This window comes from Sorex fumeus, unplaced genomic scaffold (assembly GCF_029834395.1).
Source record: "Sorex fumeus unplaced genomic scaffold, SorFum_2.1 ptg000122l, whole genome shotgun sequence".
Lineage (NCBI taxonomy): Eukaryota > Metazoa > Chordata > Mammalia > Eulipotyphla > Soricidae > Sorex > Sorex fumeus.
In genome coordinates, this window is record NW_026606179.1 from 6315098 (window position 1) to 6340732 (window position 25635).

The 25635-nt window shown below is 38.1% G+C and overlaps 1 protein-coding gene across 14 annotated transcripts in view; it reads right to left on the bottom strand.

Annotated features, from left to right (window-relative positions):
- Positions 1-25635, bottom strand: part of NCOR1 (nuclear receptor corepressor 1) — a 225722-nt gene that overhangs the window by 47522 nt on the left and 152565 nt on the right. For 9 of the 14 annotated variants that reach the window (XM_056135718.1, XM_056135716.1, XM_056135715.1 and 6 more), the window contains 8 exons: positions 21227-21422; positions 13836-14009; positions 12781-12941; positions 7831-7951; positions 7623-7724; positions 7188-7288; positions 4701-4869; positions 2404-2544 (listed from right to left, as the gene is read on the bottom strand). In XM_056135718.1, the coding sequence (XP_055991693.1) occupies positions 2404-2544; positions 4701-4869; positions 7188-7288; positions 7623-7724; positions 7831-7951; positions 12781-12941; positions 13836-14009; positions 21227-21422 (1165 nt within the window). The remainder of the gene's footprint in view (positions 1-2403; positions 2545-4700; positions 4870-7187; positions 7289-7622; positions 7725-7830; positions 7952-12780; positions 12942-13835; positions 14010-21226; positions 21423-25635) is intronic. The other 5 variants (XM_056135723.1, XM_056135724.1, XM_056135725.1 and 2 more) reach the window with 1 other exon arrangement.

Genomic DNA, 25635 nt, shown 5'->3' on the forward strand with positions numbered 1-25635 from the left:
ACAATGGAGATGTTACTGGTGCCCGCTTGAGCAAATCGATGAACAACATGAGGACAGTGCTACAGTGCATGAAGTACCAGAACATGTGGGGCACTATAAAAATAGTGTTAAGTGAAAAGTTCACAGCAATACAAATATTCGTTAGGCAGCAAAAAAGAAGAAAAGAAACAAGAATCTTACCAAACACCTTTCATTAGGCAAAAAACCTTGATATCAATCAAAATCAGAAAAAAGTATCACACATAAAAGAAAATTTATATACTTATGTCCCTAATAAGTACTGACGCAAAGATCATCAAAAAAATATTAACAAACCAAATCCAACAATATATCAAAAAGATCATACAACACAACCAATTAGGAATCACCGAGATACAAAGATGATTTAATATACAAGTCAATCAATGTAATACATCTGTAGCACTGTAGCACTGTCCTCCCATTGTTTATCGATTTGCTCCAGCGGCTAAACACAGTAACAAGTCTCGCAATGTTACTGGGCCCGCTCAAGTAATACATCAATACAAAGAAAAATAAAAACCACATGCTCATTTCAATAGATACAGAGAAAGTATTTTACAAGATCTGATACCCATTCATGATAAAATAAAAACTCTCAAAATAAGGGGGTTTCAGAAAAATATCATTAAAAAAACAGGAGTCTTAAGCATCCAACATGAGTTCTTCCTTTCTTCTCAAATATTCTCCAAAGAGCTACAAAAGAGAAATATTAAGGGCACGCGAGGGGAAGGGAACTAAATTTAATGTTCTAATGCTTCTTTTATCAATGACTTAAAAGAGACAGAAAAACTGGAAGCCATTACTCAGCTCTGAAATATATCTGTCAGAAAGGAGAAACACTGAAGTAGGTATCTCAAAATAAGAAAAAACCATTAAAGAAAACTTAAAATTAAAGAGCAGTATGTAAGTTTTACATTATATCAACAATATAATGTATATCTTGATTCGAATATGAATCAATGATAAGGAATAACCATACAAATTTACCCTAAAGACAATACAAGTGAGTTTCTATGTAAAGTACATTGAAAATCAACTACTTAGAAAATTACACTGGATTTCTAACACTTAGGACTCCTCACCTATTTTCAGTATTTTTCCAAATTGACATATTTCTCTGGGCTGGAGCAATAGCACAGCAGGTAGGGCATTTGCCTTGCAAGCAGCCAACATGGTCGACCTGAGTTCGATTTCTCCGCCCCTCTCGGAGAGCCCAGCAAGCTACCGAGAGTATCTTGTCCTCACAGCAAAGCCTGGCAAGCTACACATGATGTATTCGATATGCCAAACACAGTAACAATTGTCACAATGGAGACGTTACTGGGTTCACTCGAGCAAATCGATGAACAATGGGAGGACAGTGACAGTGACATATGTCTCTATTTATCTGATTCAATAAACAATATAATCCCCTTACTTTATAGAAGAAACAGGAAGACAAATTCATCAGGAGAGGTTGCAGCTAGATATTTAAATACGTATCTTTGATGTATTTATTACCTCTTTTTTGGCTTTGTTTTGGGGCCATACTGAGCAATGCTCAGGGCTTACTCCTTGCTCTGCACTAAGGAGCATCACTCCTGGCAGCACTCAGAGGACTATATGGGATGCCAGGGATCAAACATGGGTTGGACCCATGCAAGGCAGATGCCCTACCCATTATACTACTGCTCTCCCTCATATTATATCATTTTATCTACTTCACAGTAAAACAAGTTCTCACAATTAATGAACTGATAAATTTCTGCAGTGCCAAGAATTAAACCCAGAGCCCTACACATGCAAGAGTAGCACTTGGCCCTTGAATTACTTTTCTTCCCTTTTTTTTCAGATTTCAAGCATACCCAGCTGTGCTCGGGGCTTACTCTTGGCTCTATGCTCTGTTCCTCTTAGTAGTGCTCTGGGACCTATTTGTCTCAGATATGTGGTGTTAAAGGAGCAAACCCTGGTAGGCTGCAAAGCAAGCACCTTACCCACACTATTATCTTCCCACTCTGAATTACCTTTTTAATTCACTTACCTCAAAGAGGATTACTCTGAAAATACATAGACATTCTTTTTATCTCTTTTGTTCTTACTCTGCTCTACTCAGGGATGTCTGCAGTGCCAGGGACTGAATTCAGGTTCTCGAAAGTGCAAAGCATGCATTTTAAGACTGAGCTACATCCTCAACCCTAAGAGCATTCGAATAATTATCTATGGTATAACTAATTATGTTTAGTATTTGCTTTCTTGGTTTGCACCACTTGGTTTATATGTAGACATGAATATAAATTTAAGGAAATATAAATATTTTTCCATTAGAATGGGTACAGAGTGAATACAATCTAATAATTCAAACAACTATAAAAATTTATGTATAATGTTTTGTAAATATTTTACCTTCTAATGGTGCTGATACAGGAGACTCCCTCATTGATAACCCTTGCTTTATATTTCCTTCTACTGATTCATAGCTTCTTTTCAAACTGATTTCATGAGCTGTTCTTGGACTCCTTGTTCCCTCTCGGGCATTCTTAATGTCTACAAAATAGAGAATAAGAAATGCTCAGACACATCCCAATGTCTATTAGCTTATTTTATTTAATAATATATCTTATAATAATAATATAAAAATTAGTTAACCTTCAATATATGTTGGAGTAGGTATATTTATGAGAATAATTTCATAGTTACTATATGCCCCACATATAGAGTTAACAAATTAAGTCCTTTTCTTCATAAAACTTAGTTACGGATAAAAATTTATCAGCAATTAATACACAGTATAATATATACTTTTTTTAAAAAAAAGAGAGAGTAGGAGATGTACAATGCCCTGTAAGAAAGCTGAGAAAGTAAACCTACCACTTAAAGGTTCAGGTAAGGTTCATTTCCCTGAAAAAGTAACGTTTATGCTGAGACTGAAAGGACATTAAGGAGAAGAGTGGTACAAGAGGAGGGAACGGTAAACATGAAGACCTCAAAATGAGAGAGTACAGAATATTAAAACAACCAAAGTTCAGTAAATGACCAACATGTAGAATGAAGCTGGAAGAGGAGGACTTGTGGTGAGGGAAGGGTGGTATAGAAAGACGCAAAAGAACTAATGTTGTATAGTTTTAGATATGAGTAAGTATTGAAGGCAGGAAAATCAATTAGACAGCTACCGGGTAATTGAAAGATGAAAGGTGAATGTGACAGATGGGAATACAGAAAAATGGATGTATTTTATTTTAACGTCCAGAGATGTTAAGAAACATGCTAGAAAGAACTTTAATTGACTGAGTGGATATAGAAAGAGAAATCAGGATAATATTTAAATTTGTGACTCAGGCAATGGGCAATGTACATTAATTTCTTACCCCATTTAAAAGAAAAAGGTATGTGTATGTTAGAATATAACAGTAGAAAAGTAGGAAGGAAATAAGGTTGTCATACCAGGAAGATATTTTGGATTTTGCACTGTGTACTGACATGTTTTTTATCACATTTGAAAAAGGTAAAGCATAGCCATGATCACAAAATAACTGCAAATGCATATTCAAGTCTAGTCCATTACTTGTCTTTTATAAATTATTTTAAAAATTTTTTTGAGGCTACACTCCAGCAGCACTCAGGGTTTACTCCAGGCTCTACACTCAGGAATCATTTCGGGTGAGCTCAGGGATCATACAGGGTACTGGGTTGGGAAGAGGAGGATGGAGTTTCTTCTAATAGTCTTATAATAATCTTTTTTTTCCTTTTTTTTGCATTTTGAGTCACACCTCATGATGCACAGGGGTTACTCCTGGCTCTGCACTCATGAGTTACTTCTGGCGGTGCTCAGGGAACCATATGGGATACTGGGAATCGAACCCAGGAAGGCTGCGTGCAAGGCGAACGCCCTACCCACTGTGCTATCTCTCCAGCCCTGCTTATAATAACCTTACATTACAAGAAAAACATGGCTTAATACATTTTAGGAAAGTATTTACAAAGATGTACAATGACAGTAAGATAATTTTATCTGGGGCCAAAGAGATAGTATAGTGGTTAAGGCACATGACTTCCATGCAACTAACTGATTTGATCTCAAGCACCATAAAGCTGGAGCAACATGGCATTCTTGAGTTCTCTCACTAAACAGGGTTGAGCAAAACTGTCTGAAAATTAAAGGGAGGGACTCCAAGGCTTCCTAAGCATTGCATGAGAAACCTCTTCTCCTCCTATTTTTTTTTTTTTTACTTAAGGAAAAAAAAAATCATGTCTCTTTCCAAGATTATCAGACAATAAGTTACTTATCCTTAACTCATAAAGTAAGTACCCCTTGACAATAAATGTAATTCTATTAAATATTCTTTTTCTAGGCTAAATTAACCAACTACCACTGTTCATCCTATATGGTTCCCCTAAGCACCACCAGGAGTGACTGCTGAGAGCAGAGCCAAGAGTAACCCCTAAGCATTGCTGGATGTGACCCAAAGAGCCAAAAATAAAATAAAACAATATACTAAAACAACTCCAAACCCCTTTTAACAGAAGCAAACACGGGAGGAGAGGAGAAAACAAATTTTCCCATACCAAGTACATGAAGAACCACAGCTTGTGTTTTCAGACATGCATCACAGTATGAGAGAGAAGAGAAGAGAAGGGAGGTGAGGGGAGGGGAAGGGAGGGGAGGGGAGGAGGGGAGAGTGTGTATTTATATAAATACTTACTGTCATATGATAAGATGTGTCCACTTTTGCCTTCATAAATAACATGGCCTTTTGATGCAGCTTCTTCTCTGCTTTTCTCAGGACTGCTCTCTTCAATGGGAATTCTAGAGATAGTCCCCTTCACCAAAGCCTCGGTAGGTATGCCAGCTTGAGACAGAGCTGGGGTACCCTGCCATCAAATCATACACAAACACCAAATGTGTCATTCCGGTTTAGAGGAAATGCAAAATGCTCAGCAATTTAGCTTATTACACTGAGTCGGATCAATCCAATATATTTAATGAAGAAAGGACAAGCATATGAGGTGAAACAGAACTCAGTATTCTTCTTTTATAAGTATAAAGAAGTCCTTCCCCAAACTCTGCCACAGAAAGCTTCTTAAAATATTCATAGGTATATGAGTTAAGTCAACTTTCACACCCACTTTGAAGTCAAACCTCTATGAAGGCACTCAGAAAAAAATGTTTGTCTTGAGACAAATGTAATAAAGCTTTTCCAATTTTTCTAAAGAAAATTAGACAATAAATTAAGTTTTAGAGTACTACAATTTTGTTTCATATTGTGGGTAAGAGGAAAATAGAACTTTCAATTAGCAAACTGATCGCTAAGTCAAATCTATGATCATCAGCAGAAGGTGGGGAAAGAAACTTGGCTGCTTCCATTCTGTGACATGATTCAACGAAGGTAATATCTGAATGTTCACCATCAATAGTCATCTCTGGGCTGCTTACAGGGATTCAATCACCAGCATCCCATATGATCCCCCAAATGTCGCCAGGAGTAATTCCTGAGTGCAGAGCCAGGAGTAACCTAACACCCAGCCATTCATGCTGTACACACAAAATTTGAAAATAAGTGGATAAAACCAAAGCATTGTTTCAATTAGCTCATACTATCTTCCTCCCCACGACTCAGAAAATGAAACAAAAAGGGAAGAAACAACAATATGCCTTAGCCTTTTATTTCTCCTCTATATTAAAGTATTTAAAAATTAATTTCTGGACGCCATAAATTTTGGCCAAGTAGAGCAGTTTTATCAATACGTTTTTAGTTATTAGATGCCATATACTCTATAAAGCATGTCTTGGGGGAAATCACTGTCACTGCCACTGTCCTCCTGTTGTTCATCAATTTGCTCGAGTGGGCCGAGTAACATTGTGAGACTTGTCACTGTGTTTGGCATATCAAATACGTCACAGGTAGCTTGCCAGGTTTTGCTGTGTGGGCGAGATGCTCTCGGTAACTTGCCAGGCTCTCCGAAGGGGCATAGAAATTGAACTCGGGTCAGCCATGTTGGCTACATGCAAGGCAAATGCTCTCCCCACTAAACAGATTATTACTGACTTTTCTGCATTATTTTAACAAGCTCTCCGGCCATGCTAATGCCCTGGAACACAAACATCCTAGATTAGCAAGGTCTAGGATTTCTGTTCTCAAACAAGCACCTAACACAATCACCAGAAAGCTGAAAATAGATTGTTAGACATGCTCAGAAATTCAGAAATCTGAGGTGAAGCCTTTAGTAAATATATCAACAAACTTTCCAGGTGATAAGGATGCTGCTGATTTTAAGGCTTACTTTGACATCCACTAGTTTTAAGATAGTGAAACAAGGGGGAAGGAAAAAAATGTTTGACAGTTATAGTGCACAAAAGCACAGGAGTCTCAGTTCCCAAAACAGTTTTTCTTTTTTCAAACCTACACATGCTTTCCATGACACTGACCCTGATTTGATTCTCAGCATCACATGGTAAAGCCCTGGAGGCCCCAAGTACTATGACAGAGATCTGAGTAATCTGTGGCACTACCATATCCTCAGGCCCTAGCAATAAAATGCTAGGTGGATGGGACTCTGGAACATCTCTTGAGAGACCATCCTACTATCACCCCTCTTCTAAATTGGGGGGGGGGGGGGAGGAATTTTTTAAATTAAAACATCTGAGGGAAAAAACAAACATTTTAATAACCGAAAGTGGCAATTTTACTTAGCCAAAAAACTGGAAGAAGAAGATACTTGATTTGGGGTACTTTCAACAATACCATTCATCTTTCCAAATTTAGTGTTAGATTCTATCAAGAAAACTTATACACTAATACACTAAGATGGTAGATTGTTTTTCACAAAGGGCTACAAACAAGCAAGTAATTTGTAGCAATTTTCCTCTTAATTTCTATTTAAGCTCAAAATATGGTAAAGGCTTTGTGGGGAAGACAGTGGGAATTGTGTTAGTTAAAATTTATTTCTTCTGTCACTCTGTGAGTGAACGACCTTTATAAATAAGCCACTACCTACCATAGTCAAAATAATTAAATTAATGTCTTTCTGCACATGATTTATGATCTGAAATATACTACAAAAAAATCAGACAATAAATCCCATAACCCAAAACAATGAATAACATAATCACAAACAATATTTCTGAAAGAGAAAACTTCTACTTTTGTCATTAGCTATTGTTCAGTATAGATAGGATGGTTCTAACTTACTTGAGTAATAGAGCCCCGCAGGGATGGGATACTCTCCACTGAAATCTTACTGGTTGGAGTTCCCCGAGTTATACTTCCTTCTTGAATGGTGCTTGTGGTACCTGATTAAAACATTACAGTTAGAAAATCATACCCTGCCCCCTAATCCCAATGGGAAAACAAAATCCAATTTCTTCGTAGGAGGGGAATGAGAAAGAAATACAATCAAGAAGAGTACAATTTAGCCTTACTGAAATATGCTTTTAAAATGATACTGCAATTATTAAAGAAGACTACTGGGTTATTTTCAAAGTTTTAAATTTTTTTCTTTTAAAAGAAAATTTAGAATTTAAAGACTTTAAGCTCAAAACTCATAAATAAAACACAATAATGACTTACATTGTCACATTTACTAAGTCAAAACATTTACTATTTCTGCCAAAGTGCATATATTACCTCTGACCACACCTTCATGTTGGGCTCTGACCAATAAACCTTCAGGCTGTGAATTTTGGCTTCGGGGAGAAAATTCTTCCTGCTTGATGTATGGCACAGTAGCTACGGACCAAGGCGAGATGGACAAGAGACCAAGTGATGAGTTACTGACTGTTATGCTAGAAACACAGACAACACAGACATGTGCAGGTCAGATTCATTTACTGACCTGGTTTAGCAGATTCCTGTTGCCGGGGCAGTCCAAGAGAGATCGAACCCACGGAAGGCTTAGCTGTCTCTTGAGAATATGAAGCCTGATTATGAGAAGTCAAATAAGTGCCAGGTGTTCCCTAAAAATAAATTTGAAGTTAAAGTAACACTGTCTTTTCACAAAGCCAACCATAAAGTTAATGGTTCACATTTTGTAAAATCAAAAATGCTATGTTAAGTGCCTCAGGAGCAAGTAGAGGATGGAAGGGAAAATGGGGACAGTGGTGGAAGGGTAGGTCACACTGGTAGTGCTGGAAAACACTAAATGCCTGAAACAAATGTGTAATGAATAACTGTAAATCACAGTGTTTTTAATTACAAAAAAAAAATTTAAAGAAGGCTAGACCTTCTGGAATAATCACAAATTTCATGTAGATACTGTTATTTTATTCAATAAAATGCTATTATATATTGACACTGGTAAAACTGGTAGACTAATAATTTCCAAAACTTCTTTTTATGGGTAACCAGAAACACAAAAATTAGTACTTTTTAAGAATTCTGAAACCTGACACCCTCATGCCTCAGTTTTCCGTTAAACTCATGAGCCCAGCTTTACAAAATCACAACTAATCTCGGAAGAGATGCAAGCCAAGCCATAAAGACTCACAGGAACACGGGTCTTTCAGTTGAAAACTCCGGGGCACCCTTGGGAGGTGAGTGGGCAGAAGCCCTGAAAGCTGCACCCACAGGCCACAGCTGCTGCCATGCCAATGGCCCAACACTACTGCTTCACAACTAATTGCTGCAGAGATGCCAAACTGACAAAAATTCCAGGTACACAGGTTTTCAGGCTGAAAACTCTGAGAGCTTCTAGAAGTAGTGGTGGGCAGCCATATCCACTTTCCACAATCAATGTCCTGTAAACTCATCAGTTCAGGTACTACAGGTCCCGGTGTTCCTAGCGTACCACAGCATATGCAGTCTTGCAACACCTCCAAATTCCACAATGCTGACATCTTAGTAGGAGTACACCAAATAGGGAAGTAACATAGAAGCCCACTAAGCTCAATAAACAAAAACAGTAACATAGAAGGCTATAGTTGCAACAAACAGCTTAGTAAATCCTCAGACAAAGACTTAGTGACCCCTAGGGAGATGTAATAATTTTCACAAATTTGAATTTTTTTTTATAATTCCATTGGCCATTTAGTTGAAATAAGCAATATAAAATAACTTATTTTGTGCCTGTTAGGACGTGGACTTGGGGTGTTAGTAGGAAACTAGGATCCTCAGTGGAGATAAGGTCACGTTGGTCTTGGGATTGGTGTTGGAACACTGAGTATCTGAAACAACCTTATTATGAACAACTTTGTAAGTTGTGGAGTTTAAATAAAGTTTCAAATAGAAAAGAAATAAAATATCTAATTAAATTAAATTAAATTAAATTCTGCATTTGCACCATCAGGTCCTCGGTGGATGCTTCTGATGCCAGCGTACGTGTGTTGAAAGCAGTCATTTTAGTCCTTCTTCATTCTGGCAACCTAGTTCGTCCCTGAGTCTTTATTAGCCTTTCCTTGCTTGTTCTTCTTAACGCTTCTGTATTGGGGGCTCTTTGAGGTCAGGAGAATGAGGCCCATTATTGTTACTGGTTTTGGCATTTTGAGTACGCCATGGGTAGCTTGCCAGGCTCTGCTGTGCGGGCAGGATACTCTCAGTAGCTCGCCAGGATCCCCTGAGTGGGACAGAGGCTTTGACGGTGGTTCTTCCTGTACTAACATACGCCTCAGAGACCTGGGTCCTACGAAAACAGGATGAGAATGCTATATGGGTCACCCAAAGAGGAATCGAAAGAGCTATCCTTGGAGTATCATGCTTCACTCAAATGAGAGAAGGAATCCAGAGTTCCAACCTCCGTTGATGATTGAAGATCAGGGATGCTGCCTCATTTGCCAAGGTGTCAAAAATCAGATGGGCCAGACATGTAATGTGATTTGGAGATGACCGCTGGACTAGAGCCATACTGATTGGATTCCACGGGATAGCAAAAGAACACCTGGTCGTCCACCTACAAAATGGTCGAACTTCTTCGTTAAGATCCTGAATGAATGGTTTGATGCTCTTCGTGTTCCTGAAGAGAGCCATTGGGCTACACTAGCACGCAACAGGGACAAATGGAGACATTACTGGTGCCCGCTTGAGCAAATCAATGAACAGCGGGATGACAAGTGATTACAAGTGAATTAAAATATAAAAGAAAAAGGATTTCACAGAGTTGTGAAATAAGGCAACCAAATACAAGAGAATCCCAGTGAAAAGATTCAACTAGGAAAACTCCAAGACAGAATCTGCTCAGAATAACAACAAAAAACAGATTATTACAAGCAGCAAGATTAATAAAAGGACTGTGCATACAAAGGAAAACCTGTAAGATTTACAGCAGAAGGGGCCAGAATGATAACACAGTGGGTAGTGAGTTTGCCTTGCATGCAGCCAACCCAGGTTCAATTCCTGGCATCTCATATGGTCGGGAGTAATTCCTGAATAGAGAGCCAGAGGTAACTCCTGAGCATTACTGGATATGACCAAAAAAGAAAGAAAGAAAGAAAGAAAAAACATAAAAAAACAAAGATCCACAGCAGATCTATCAAATGAGACCACAAGAGCAAAAAGAGAATGGAGAGAGATAGTACAAAAACTCAACAAAATGAACACCTCACCATGAACATTTTATCCATTTAGATTATCATTCAGATTTGAAAGATCACTATAGTGCCACTCATACAGGTAACTGCTTTAAAACTCATAGCCTTAAAACCAATTTTTCAAGAAGTAAAACTGCAAGAGCATAATTACTCCATGTTCTTTCTTTTTTTCTTCTTTTTTTTTAAATTTATTTATTTATTCATTTTTGCATTTTGGGTCACACCTAGCAATGCTGAAGGGTTACTCCTGGCTCTGCACTCAGGAATTACTACTGGCAGTGCTTGGGGGACCATCTGAGATCCCGGGGATCGAACCTGGGTTGGCCAAATGCAAGGCAAATGCTCTACCCGCCGTACTATTGCTCCGGCCCCACTCCATGTTCTTTCTTTAAAAGACAGAGCAAACATCCCAACACATGGCATTGAGCATGGCATACACTTACGGTGTTTATGGTTGCTTTCAACAGATTAAGACAGATTTGGATACTCCTATCTTACTAAGGGATTTTATACATTTTCTTTCATTTTTTTGATTTTATACATTTTTAATAATGAATTAATGTTTCATTTATATTGACTATTCTATGTCTTATCATATTTTTATACCCACTGAGATTTTTTTATTGCAATCTTATTGCAGACATTTAAGCAGTATCTATAACATTTTAAAATATTAAACAAATACACCCTCCTTTGGATAAAACACTACTTTTATAAGCCTATTCAGATTTTCTCCTTTAAACTTTTTTGAGTTTTTTTCTTTGGGGGAGAAGGGTGTTTGAACCACAGCTGACAATGCTCAGAGGTTACTCCTGGCTCTGCACTCAGGGGACCTTATAGAATGGTGGAGATCAAATCCGGTTGGCCTACATGCAAGGCAATATCACTCAGGACCAGTCCTTTAAATTTCCTTAATCCCTTTTACTCTTAATAAACTTTGATATTGTAGATTTTACCTATTTCATGTAAATTCTAAAATATGTAGAATTTTTCAAAAGTATTTTTTATGACATGGAACATACGATCATTATTACAATAATATCCAAGTACAAAACATTACTTGTATATTAGATGCCAATGTAAATTTTAGGTGCAAGGAGCGATAGCACAGCGGGTAGGGCGTTTGCCTTGCACGCAGCCAACATGGCCGACCTGAGTTCGACTCCTCCGCCCCTCTCGGAGAGCCCGGCAAGCTACCGAGAGTATTCGATATGCCAGACACAGTAACAACAAAGTCTCCAATGGAGACGTTACTGGGCCCGCTCGAGCAAATCGATGATCAACGGGAGGGCTGCTGCTGCTATCACATACTTTAGATACCAAAGCTGAAAACTTGTCCTCATAAATGAGGACAGGAATAGTATAAATGATTTAAATTTATTTACACAGGTTAAAATAATATAGCAATCAATCATCACAAATAAACTTTTGTTGATTTATTTTCCCATAATTCTATTTGCCATTCCTTTAAGTTTTGTTGGAGCAAGCAAATATAGAAACCAAAAAAAAAAAAACCCCAAAACTGATCACTACTGGATGCAGTGTAAAATTGTAGACCACCCAGGCAAAGTATAAAGAAATACATATATGGGGGCAAAGACGACAGGATTTAAGACATTTGCCTCGCATGTGACCAATCCCGGTTCAGTTCCTGTCACTGCATACAGTTCCCCAAGCACCACAAGGAGCAACCCCAGATGTGGCTCCCCAAAGCCAAACATAAATAAGACTATCTATATGCCCAAGCAATTCCACTCTCAAGAGAATTATATATGAGAATGAAAATATCTGTCTACAAAGAACCTACTGCAAGAATTTTCGTAACAGCCTGATTTATTGTAGCCCCAAGCTAGGAACACTTCAGGTTTCCAAAATTAAGAAAATGAACAGAAACACTGGCATATGCATAATGTATTGTTCATAATCAAAAAGAAAAAATTACTGATACATGAAAACCTATACTGGAAAAAAACCTGAAATAAAGAGAAAACACGTAGGGAGTACACATAATATCATTCCAATTTTTTTACGTTTTAGAAAAGGCACAAAACCAATCTAGAAAACAGAATAGTGGTTGCCTCAAGTGGTGGGAAAAGAGGCTGCTAAAAATATGCATGAGAAAACAAAATAAAGCCATGGAAATCGTCTATATTACCTTATAATGGGTGGCCCTCAGTTGCACATTTTAATAAAAATGATTAAACCATTAAGATCAAAACTTTGTAAAGTTATGCTGCAGAAAAATCACTGAGAAACCATTTTACCTGTGAGATGGAGCCTCCCAGTATGAAAGATGGCTTTTCTGATGCTCCTGTGGTTTTGGATGATGGGATAAGTGGAGGCGGTGGCCGAGTAGGCCGAGTGGTTGGGAGCCGAGCCCCTTCAGGGAGATTAGTTATCACTTGATGAGGAGCAGGCTGGAGAACTTTTAAAGGAAGAAAGTAATGGTTTAAAAATAGTCCAATTTCCAGTTTATAACATTATACTTATCTCAGACATTTCTGAATTTTTATATCACAAATTAAATTGCAAATACAAGATGAACTAAAAAGACGAACATTTCTATTGTTAAATATCTCATTCACTTGAACTGGTATATTCAGCCCACAAATAGCATTTGTGAGGTTGAAATAGATATTCAATATCAAATGAATGTTTCAAGCTAATATTTATTTCAGACCACTTCAATTTAGTGTACACAAATAATAATCTTTAATAACTTTTTTCTTTCTCTGTCACTCTCACTTCACAATGGAGGTCAAAAAATTGTGTGTAACTGATATTATAATTTTGGAGAATAAAGCCTTTTTTCTCTTTTAATGGAAAAGGGCAGTTTGGGCTATACCCAGTGGTGCTCAGGGGATATTCCTGCTCAAGGGTGACCCCTGGCAGAGCTTAGGATAAAACTGGGGTCGGCAGCATGCAAGGCACGCACTTTACTGCCTCTTACTCTCTCTGACCCAGCTAAAGATGTTACTGACAAACAATTACATTCCTCTTTGCATCTTGCATCATCTGAGAAACACTGATTCTGACTCTCATGGACACCTGCATTTCAGTGAGGGAGGGAGGCAGAGGGAAGTATATGTCCTCTTTAAGGCAATCAATGTCAGAGTACACATGTGTGAATACAAATTTCCCATTGGTTCAGTGAATCTAATTGATACAACTGATGATGGAATGCAGAGAAACAAGAAAGTAATTTTGAAACAGCAAGGAAATGTCTTGCAAGAGTAGTTCATTCACAAGATTAAACCACCCATGTCTAACATCTGTAGGTAGATGGCCAGCAGCCACTGCACAGAGGAACAATATTTACCTGGTGGGACACTATAGCGGGCTGCACTCACATCAGGCTGAGGAGCGGCTTTACTGACTTCTCTTGGAGAGAGCCTACACGGTGATGCTGACCTTGCTGTGGTACTGTGCATCTGTGCTTCCTGTTCTAGAACACGTTTGACCTCAGCATAAGGCATATAGGCGACTGATTTTCCTATGAAAGTTAAAGTTATCAAAATAAGGGAAGAACCCCAAATTAAAATAGTAAGTGTGAAAGGACCAAGCCCACACCATCCAGGGGCAGATCCAAATATAATATCAAATTCCAAAGTTCTGAGGGAGGTGGGGAATCACCCTATTAATCTAAATCTTTTGTGTCTGCAACATCACTATGGTCTAATAAAATCCTCCAAAATTCATTTACAATTTTCCCCTTTAACAGACAGAACTTCTCTTTTCTTTCATTAGGTGAATCAAATGTTTTCACATGCATTACAGTCACAATAGGCAAATATCCCATTACTGAGTCATTTTGTGAATTCAAGTTTTGCTTGGGATTAGTCGCCAGATATCTGGGGTATTCAATTTTTACAGTCAGCCTACTGAAGCCCAGTGTTAATATTTTAGAAATAAACACAATCAAGAAATGGAGATAGCCTTTCAAAGCAACCAAAAAGCAAAGAATCATATAATTATAAACTTCACTGCAATGCAGAATATTACTCCACATAATTCATAGCCATATAAGTAGCATTAATATAAAACTATGCGCTTAAAGGGCATGTCAGATATAGTCATATTGAGACTTAAAAAAAAAAAACAACTCCAGGCCAGAGTGATAGCTCAAAGGGGCTCTGCTGGGAGCAATCCCCAAGTTCAGACTCACGGGGAACTCAGCAGTCCCTTAGCACCATTGTGTATGGCCCTCAAACAAAAACAAAAGTAAAACTGCACAGGTCTGGGAAGACAGCTCTCTCAGGTCCGGAACATGCAAGAGCTCTGGGTTTGATCCCCAGCACTAAATGGTCTCCTGAGCAACTGCACTGGATAGCTTCCAGCAGACAAAAAACAAAAACAAAAGAACTCTACCATTGTACAACTGTCTCCTCTTAAAAACAAACATTAGTTTTTGAAAGTCAGAAAAGCATAGAGAAGTTAAAATCATCTACAATTCAAGTCCACATGACATTTTGTTTTGTTCATCTGGGCAGGGGGACACACCTAGCAGTGCTCAAGGTTTATTCCTGGCTCTGCGTTCAATCACTCCTGGCAGCCTGAGAGGACCATAAGGGATGCTGGACGTAGAACCCAGGTCTAGGCAAGAGCCCTGCCCTCTGTGCTATCAGGCCTCAAGTGTGATACTTCAATGTCTGCAAGAACAAACTCACAGATTTTACTAGTCCTTTATATATCTACTCTTGTACTTATTTTTTCAAAAATAAATCTAACCTTAAAATCATTTTGAATATTCATAGCAAAACAGAGTATCACTGGAACTTTCTCTGAATTCAAATTTAGTTTCTGAATGTAAGAGGTCAATAAATTCACAATAATGAATTTTCCAATGGAAGAACCTAGGGATTACTGCAGATTGTGTGTGTGTGTGTGCACATGCGCACACACACACACACACATACACACATATATATGATGGGGATTTTTGTATATCTTTCTGAAAAATTTAATAACTTTCCTTTCATCTTTAATATCTCAGTTCATTCTTTCAGGCTTACTAGATAGGTAAGTCAATCCTGTGAATAATGTTTACCTTCTATCTTTTAAAGTAGTGAAACTTCTTAGTTGGCTCTTTATTTCCCTTACTGTACTTAGTAATCATAGACATCCTATTTCCTATCAAAAGGGAAATTCTTCAGCATTTCATTACTAGTGGAAGTTTCTTAATTGGTTTTTAATAGGGTTTCATTATTATAAAACACAAAACAGTCTTTTTTTTTCTTTTTTTGCTTTTTGGGTCACACCCGGCAATGCTCAGGGATTACTCCTGGCTTTGCACTCAGGAATCACTCCTGGCGTTGCTCGGGGGACCATATGGGATGCTGGGAATCGAACTCAGGTCGGCTGCGTGCAAGGCAAACGCCCTACCCGCTGTGCTACTGCTCCAGCCCCTACAACAATATTTTTAAAAACCAAAACATCTAAGTTATCAAAACATTCAATATGTATTATATGTAAAAATATTTAAATTAGCCCTCATGACAAAAAATATCCACACCAATTTATAGATGAAGAAAGTGAAGTTTAGAAGAATCACACCTAACATAACCATCCAAAGGCTATACTACTAGAGGGTTTTAAACAACAATCTAAAAAGTAAACACTGAGCACCACTGGGTGTGGCCGAAACCAAACCAAACCAAACAACACAAAAAGTAGTGTTAATTCCTGAACCTGAACTCTAAAGTCCCATGCAGGTAAGTCTCAGTAAGTTCAATTTTAGAGCCTCCACTATGGTGTTTTCTTTCTTTCTTGTTTATGTTAAAATAATGAATTAGGCTGTTAAGTGTCCTAATACTACACAAGTAGATTTAGGAAATCAATCAATTTCATAAGAAAATCACTTCTTCCTTTCTAGAGAATTTAATATAACAGGGTCTTACAAATTTAGACCGACCAGTCATTTTTAGAAACTTTAAAATTATAGTGTTAAATGAAAAAAGAAAGTAATTTAGGCTGTTTCATAGAGAACTATTTAAATCACCATATACCCAGAGGTGGGTAAGACAAATTCACAATAAACTATCTTAAGATGGCATAAAAGCATTCTTATTTTGAATAAACTATATTAAGCCTCATTAGAAGTTCAATTAAGATCTTATGTCAAAAAAAACAAAACAAAACCAAAAAAAAAAGGTCTTATGTCTACATATATATATTTAAGTTCCTTCACCATAGGAAAAGGCTTCCAAGTACAGCAAGGGAAAAACAATTTAAACATTACTTGAATATGAAAGACTTTTCCCCTAAGATTAAAAAACATTTACATGGAAAAAAGCTTTAAGACACTTAAAAAGTGCATAATTAGAATAACTTTTCCCATTAAGAAAAGACTAATATACTCAAACAAGTAGACAACAGGTGTTACTATTACTTACTAAATGAGACCATGAAAAGTGAAAATCACTGTGTTACTTTAAAAGTGAAAACCATTGTCCTAATTTAGGAAAACCATAAATTAGTGATTTTTGAATACACAAATTCACATTTTCACTAATTTCACATTCTGAAACTATTTTATGATGTTGCATTTAAAACTTCTATTGAACATTCCATGCAAAATAATGGTGCTGGAAAGGTGCAATGGTGGTGGGACTGATGTTGGAATATAGAATGTCTGTAACAAATTATCATAAGCAACTTCTTTGTAAACCACAGTGTTTATATAATGTAAGGGGAAAATAAAATTTTAAAAAATTCCACACATAAACCATTCAATTGCAAGGAATTCATAAAATATTCCTTGGAAGATTTATATTATACTGAATAACAGAGTTATAAATTCAGGTAAGACTTTAGGCACTTGTTAAATTACTGAATGAAAATACTAGGTAGATGAACTAAAACAACCTTTGGTTAAAACATAATCAACTGGGGGGTATGGTGCCACTAGCAGGTCAATCTGTACCTGTGAGGCAAGTGCATCAGCAGCCTCATGGCGCCTTCAGACTTCCAGATACCCCCAAATTGCTGCTGTGCCTTTGGCCAGACCCCAAAAACTTGGGGCAAAGTTTACCAAGAAAGTAAACGGCTAAAAGTTAGGTATGTGGGAGACATACCCAAAAACCACCTCCAGCTCAGCTATGTAATTGGAGGCAAGGTCTCTCTGGTTCCTGATCGAACTGCTTAACAGCCATGATCCCAGAGACTCAGAGACAAATCTCAGAACCCAGCGGCTTTTGGCAGAGATGCGCCCATCACTGCAATTGGTTACCGGTGCCGAACCACCCCAGGGGGGAAAGGGTGCTGTCCCTCTGCCTGCTCCCCCTAAGCGGCTCAGTGGCTGCCATCCTCCAGAGGTCATTGGGCTATCAGGTTTGGGCCTGCAGTGACAAGACACAAGGGGCCTCATGGAATGGGGGTAGAGCCGGCTCTTTCCTCCCCACCCCAACGAGACCCCAAGTTACTGCCCATGAATGGCCTCTCTGGCTCCTGATCAAGCTGCTTAACAGCCATGATCCCAGAGATTCAGAGACAAATCTCAGAACCCAGCAGCTTTTGGCAGAGATGCGCCTGGTCCCTGCAATTGGTTACTGGTGCCAGACCACCCCAGGGGGTAAAAAGGTGCTGTCCCTCCGCCTGCTCCCCCTTGGCGGCTCAGTGGCTGCCTTCCTCCAGAGGCCACTGGACGGTCAGGTTTGGACCCGTAGTGACAAGACACACTGGGCCTCACAAGATAGGGATGGGGATGGAGCCGGCCCTTTCCTCCCCACCCCAAAGAGACCCCAAGTTGCTGCCGATGAACAGCCCCTCTGGCTCCTAATCAAGCTGCTTAACGGCCATGATCCCAGAGACTCAGGAACAAATCTCGGAACCCAGCACATTTTGGCAGAAATCCCTCCAGATTTAACCGTTAAAATTTCAGAATTCCAAAATTGCGCAGCCACTGTGGCCGCACGACATCATATGTTATTCATAACCAGCAATAGAAAACAAATTGTCTACAGTTGCCTTTTCGGCAGATCTGAGTGTTGGGGTAAAATTCCAAATAATAATGGTGGGACTGGTCAAAATATTGAATGTAATCAAAGTAGAGAGAGAGTATTGTAGAAATCATCTGCCCCTTGGGTAGGGGGGAGGGTGTGTGATAGGGGGTATATGGGGATTTTTGGTGGTGAAAAATGGGCACTGGTGAAGATACAGGTGTTTCATTGTATGACCGAGACTTAAACCCAAAAACTTTGTAACTGCTCTCACGGTGATTCAATAAATAAAATTATAGAAAAGAAAAAAAAAGGTGGAGTTCATGCCCAATTCAATCAGCCTAATCAATGGCTGAAGAAACAGCAATACTCCTACAGAAAAAAAAAATCAACTGTCTTGGTTTATAGAGTTATTTTGAAAACAAACTGGTGTCTCTCATTAACATCTTGGTGTCACATTAATAAAAAACATAACTGTAATTTGTTTTTAAGACAATACTTTGGGCTAGAGAGTATTAGATCAGGGGCGGGAGTACTTGCCTTCCATGCAAAGGAACCTGAATTCAGTAACTGGCACCACATGGCCTCCTGAGCACTGCTGGCTATGGCCTTTGGGAGCAGCCAGCAACAGTGTGACCCTGGTGGCACACTGCACCTCTGGGCCTGAGCAAGCAGCACATTGCCAGCTTTGGGCTGTGTGGCCTGACTGACCAAGTATTGCCAGAAGCACTCCTGGGATTCCCTGTGTACTGCTCCAGTGGCATACAAACTAGTAGATTAAAAAATTAAACAAGATAAAAATAACATTATAACTTTATGAATAAAAGTTGGGACACCACTCAGATACAGAATGCATGGATGATGTGACTGATTACAAAGAAATGAAATTCACAGTTTGGAGTCACAGACTTTTGGGTTCAAGCCCGAGATATGTCTCTACATGTCTCCCAGATACACCCCATTCTGTAAAGAAGATCAATAAAAGATATAAATGAAACTAAAATAACTATGATATTTATATTAGAATGACCCAGATGTTACTGATTGTTAGTTTTAGCATAAACTCTATTATCTGAATGTTAATCTAGGTTTTAATCCTTTCTCACAAAATTGGTAAAAATTTATATACATGTTGACACAGATACTTTTTTCTATTGATGAATTTTATTCTAAAATTTATTCTGAGTTTCACTATTTTCATAGTATTGCCTCATAAGTGAAATATTCAGAAGCAAGTAATTATTTATTAAGTATTTATCGTGCCCAATACTGAGCCAGGGATCAAGGATTCTCTAGTTGCAACACAATAAAAGCCTAAAATGTTTCTGCTTTGTTCAAGAAAAAAATAATTTTTAAAAAAGTCTGACAAGAGGTTCAGTTTTAATGTACATTAGGTGTGGCTTGGAAAAGAAGTCGGCAGGACCAGTTAATTATCACAGTTCCTATTTTATATAATATATAAATATATTATAAAATATAATACTTATATTAAGTGCTTGGTTTCCTAAAGTTCTAAAGCACTTATATACATGATACTACAAAAAAATCTTCTGAATTATTCCACAAAAACTAAATCATAACCACAAGACTAATATATTCTTCAGATAGCATAGCAGCCTGTAAATAGACTTCGAACAGAATACTTGTGTCATATTTTTAACCTGCCAGTCACTGTCACTGTCCTCCCGTTGTTCATTGATTTGCTCAAGCGGACCCAGTAACGTCTCCATTGGAGACTTTGTTGTTACTGTGTTTGGCATATCGAATACATCACGGGTAGCTTGCCAGGATCTGCCGTGCAGGCGAGATACTCTCGGTAGTTTGCCGGGCTCTCCGAGAGGGGCGGAGGAATCTAACTCGGGTCAGTCATGTTGGCTGCGTGCAAGGCAAACGCCCTGCCGCTGTGCTATCGCTCCAGCCCACCTTCCAGTATTTATTAAAATTTAGAAACCATTTTTATTTTTTATAAAAAACAAGTATAGCATACAGCACATAAATTAGCATGTACTAATACAAATTAATCCCTAAGAAAACAATTACCTAACAAGAAAATCAACTCATTCACTGCATGTTCCATAATACAGAAAACAGTGCTGAGACATGTGTTCTATAAAGTAGCTTTTGTGTTTGTGGAATTTTTTTTTTTTTTTTGCAATGCTGGGATCAAACCCCAAACCTCATACAGATAAGAGCTCTACTTCTACTATATGCCTATCCATGAATCATGTGCTATAAAACAGTTTACTGAATGCTCTTTTTTGGTTTTGTTCTTTTTCAATGGGTATTAATCCGAGAAGCTGATACACACACACACACACACACACACACACACAGACAAATGCACATACATACACACATAACTACACACAAATATGTAGGTTTAGATCTGACTGGTACCACACTAATTTCCCATCACATCAGAAAATTAACTTTATTGTTATAGGTGACTTGAGAATTGTATTACAATTCTCACTAAGAAAATTCAGGCAAGTGGAGCATAAAGTGTGGCTTTTATATAATTTTTTGTCATAAAGACAAATATCAGAAAATTCACATTAATAAGAACTCTGAAAATATCCCTGCCATCCTTCAATGGTCAATAAACTGGCACTAATCATTTGTCTGAGGTCAATTTAAATAAATTTTAACTGTTAGGGATAAGTGTAATAATTTGATAGAATTTTGACATTTATAAAGAACAAAAGACACTATATTTGAATACAATTTTGTTTTCTTTCAGAAAAGTTATCTGTGGTAATAAAATTCTACCTACCTTCCCAGTCTCTGTTTGGACTCTTAGAAGTGCCACATGGACTTGTGGAACTTCTACACTCCAAATCTATCTGTTCTTGCCTTTGCCGCTGTTCCTCCAGGAGTGCTGACTCGTGCATTGCTTTAATGTGTCTCTGGTAGAGGGCATAGCCACTCACTGGGGTTCCAATTGGTATATTACAAGGGGTACAGGAAACCTAGAGAAGAAAAAGAAACAAACCCTGAATATATCAACAATCTAAAATTATCTGTTCCAAGTAATATTTATTTCTATCACATTACTGGTTGAAGAAATTTTATACTTTTCACTCTGCATTATAGGTATAATGTTTAAACTGCTAACCCCTTACTTTTAGAACTAAATGTGCTATAAAATACAAAAATTGTGATAATAGAAATCAAAGTCAAAAAATAAAAATATTTCTATCTACTTTTAAATTCCTGGTGGCTCTGCTCTGGGTCCCATTCTTCCTCCAAATGTTCTTCCAATCAGGTTAACTGTATCTACATATCTTATCTATTTCAGTATCATGTATATGTTAACAGATTTTTATTAACAGATACTTTTATTTCTATGATTCCCCCCCCCCCCCCCAAGTTCCACACCCAGATACAAAATTATCTATTGGGCAAAAGTGAAAGCTCAAAGAGTTGGAGCAGGAAGCCCCCAATTCAGCACCTGGCACCCCATGCCCACTGCCCCCGTCCATCTCAGGATGTAGCCTTGGAGGTTCCAAGCATCAGCTCAGTGGCTCTGGTGTCCCCCAATACTGCTCACTGAGCCCAAGCATTAAACTGTCAGCCCCATAGTGTGGCAAGGAGTGCCCTGGTATTCCCTGAGCACTGCTTAGGAGACCCTCTGCAAAAACATAATAATGAAATAAATAATAATAATAATAATAATAATAGTAATAGTAATAAAATGGCCTACCTAACAACTCCACTCAAAGCATCTCAAAACATACTCAAAACTGAACTTTTCCACTTTATATATTCAGTGCTTCTCCTTCATGCTCTCTGAGAAAAATGGAAATTCAGTAATATAAGCAAGAAACCTAGCAGTCATCATTGACTAATCAATCTCCTCACAACAAATTCATTAACATCAATTTTCTTCATAGTGGAAACTAAATGTAACTTCATAACATTTGATTTTTTCCAGTCACATCATCCTGACCATCTTATAAAATAAGGTATAATTCCTTGTATAGTTATTTTAAATATACGTTGTTCATTTCTTTCATAACACTTTACCACAATTTGCAATTATATGTTGTTTTCTATTCTTCATTGTCCAATTTTCCTTTCTTTCTTTTTTTTTTTTGGTTTTGGGCCCAGCAGTGCTCAGGGCTTCCCTCTGGCTCTGGACTCAGGGATTGGGGATGGAGTGATAGTTCAGCAGGGAGGGTGTTTGCTTTGCACGCAGCCGACCCAGGTTCGATCCCCGGCATCCCATATCGTTCCCCAAGCACTGCCAGGAGTAATTACTGAGTACAGAGCCAGGAGAAACCCCTGAGCATCACTGAGTGTTACCCAAAAACAAAAAAACAAAAAACAACAACACAACAAAAAATGAATTCAAGGATCATTATGGGGTGTCAAAGATGGAACCTGGGTAGACCCTGTGCAAGTTAAGCGCCTTGTCTACTATACTATTTATCTGACTCCTCCATCTTCCAATCTTAAATGAAGGAAAAAAATCTAAGCTGTTTTGACTAATATAAAACACAGTCCTTAACATAATTCATTACTTCAAATACACAAACTAGTCTGGGAAAGCTAGATGAGCTGACTTTATAAAGAAGCTTTAATCTAATTTTTATGACTTTTATGACTTTTCACTGACCCTGAAACACCCATTATGCTAGCATCCTCATGCTTAGACACGTATGTAAAATAAAGCTATTCCTCCTTTTGCCATAAAGCAAAATAAATTTTTAGTCCACCAAAATATTATTTCTACTGTAGAGTCTTTTTTAAAGTCATGTTGTCATGTCATGTTAGTGCTGGATATACACAAGTGAGGCTCAAGGTAAACTGTAGCACTGTAGCACTGTCCTCCCATTGTTCATCGATTTGCTTGAGCAGGCCCAGTAACGTCTCCACTGTGAGACTTGTTACTGTTTTTGGCATATTGAATACGCCACGGGGAGTTTGCCAGGCTTTGCCATGCGGGCGAATTACTCTCAGTAGATTCCCGGGTTCGAAAGTATCTCCTTAAAAAGGAAGTTCTCCTAGCATAAACCTTATTTGTATGAGATCCTGAGTTAGATCCACAGCACTATCCCATATCTTTGTGTAATTAGGTACCACTTGGTATAACCCCTGTCCTGCAACAAAGTATGTTTGAGGCCAGTCCTGTAGTAAAACCCACCCCAACACTACTACTCTTAGAATAGCAACAAAAAGGAAACTTTTCTTTTTCTGAGATGCCCACAGTATTTTTTAACAACTATTATGCTTTAACTCTTTTTTTTCTATGTGTTACTATCAAACCAATGTTAAATTTTATGAAGTTATTATGATATATAAGTATTCCATAAGGTATTAAAATGCTATCTTGAAATAAAAACATAACAGCAAGTATGGTGCTTGCCTTGGATGCGGCTGACCCAGGTTCCATCCCCGGCACCCCATATGGGGCCTTCCAGAAGTCTTCCAGAAGTGATCCCTGAGTAGAAAGCTGGGAATAAGCCCTGTGCACTGTTGGGTGTGGCCCCCCCAAATTTTTTTAAAGTTATCTTCACATGGGGCATAGACTCAGTAAATGTCCGTTTGGATTTATGAATGAGAACAATAATTGTTTGTGTGAACCTAATAAAACCACACACTAAACTTTTACCAGTTATTATGGGAGACACAAAAGAATTTTTGACTTGTAAGATAAAGCAAGAACTAGAAAAATAACAGTAAAAGAGACATGTCCAGCACCAGAGAGATCATTCGGTAACTGGGTGTATGCTTTGGATGTATCAAGTCTGGGTCTATGGTTCCCTAAACAAAACTGTGAGCCCCTGGGCACAGAATCAGAAGTAGCCCCACCACCACTGGAAGTGACCCCCCCCCCCATGCACCCTCACCCTCAGTAACTAAAAAAAAGGGGGGGAGATATATATACCCAAGAATTGAATTCAGTATCAAAAGTAAATAAAATTTGTAGATATTAGTAAGGTAAAATAAAAACAAAAGTAGATCTGAAATTATATATCTGAAGCCAATAATCTCTCTCTATAGCTTCTAGTTTCTTAAACTATGAGCTGCAACCCCAAATGGGTTAGCACAACTGAAAGTGGGAGTTGCAAGGTATTTGGCCACAGTGAAAGGTTTCTGAACACATACTAGTAAAAGTTTAACTCAAAATCAACCTTGTAATGAACTCAAGGGGTTTGTGGCAACACTAGCCTATACTCCATTTTTCAAAAGAAAAGAGGTTATGAGTGGAAAATGTTGAAGAAGTCTTGCAGTAATTCTATTTAAAACCTGGTTATAAATTTATTCCAGAACTGTTTTACAACCAGAGCTGACAATATTTGTGACTAGAGCATATTTTTTCTTAATTGGAAATGACTCCATTATTACAAGAATCCATTTGAAAAAGCATAAGCTTTTTAAATAGTATAAAAATAAATACTATGATTCCATTTATATGAGCTACCTAAAGTAGCCACATTTACAGACATAGAAAATACCAAGAGATGGTGGGAAAAGGAAAGGGTAATGGTTTAATTGGTATATAATGTTCAATTTTTTAAGAAAAAATTATGGAAATAAAAAATTAATTAACAGTATATTCTATTTTTTATTATTTGTTTAACTTTGGGGGGGTTTGGGAGGGTGCTCCCAAGCAGTGCTCAGGAGGTCTGGGGCTCCCTCAGGGATTCATGGCCAACAGAGCTGGCACTTCAGTGCAAAGAACTAAGGATATAATGCTGTTTGGGTTCTGAGGTGCTGGGAATACCTGGGACATCCCAGCAATGCTGGGGTCCTCGATAGCCACACCCAGCAGTATTTGGGGCCTCCAGGGTTACCCCCAGCAGTGCCTGGGATACTGCATGGTGCTGGGAATCAAAACTCAAGACAGGCATATACCGATGAATTCTAACTTCAAAATGTATACTTTAAAAATGGTATGGGGCTGGAGAGTCAATATAAGGATTAAGGAACATGCTTTGCATGTAGCTAATTCTGATTCAGTGCCCTGGCATCACAGAATTTCCTGAGTACTTCTGGGATGTCCCAGCTAATCCCCAGCACCTCAGAGCCCTGTTAATGCTATATCCTTGTGCCTAAGCATTCAGTCATTGGTCTGGTTAGCTGAAAACCAGGGAAAGGTACCCAAACTCTTTGAATATACTATTCAGGAGATCCCACTTTCTCCTCCACCCACAAATAGCTAAGATGGCAAATTTG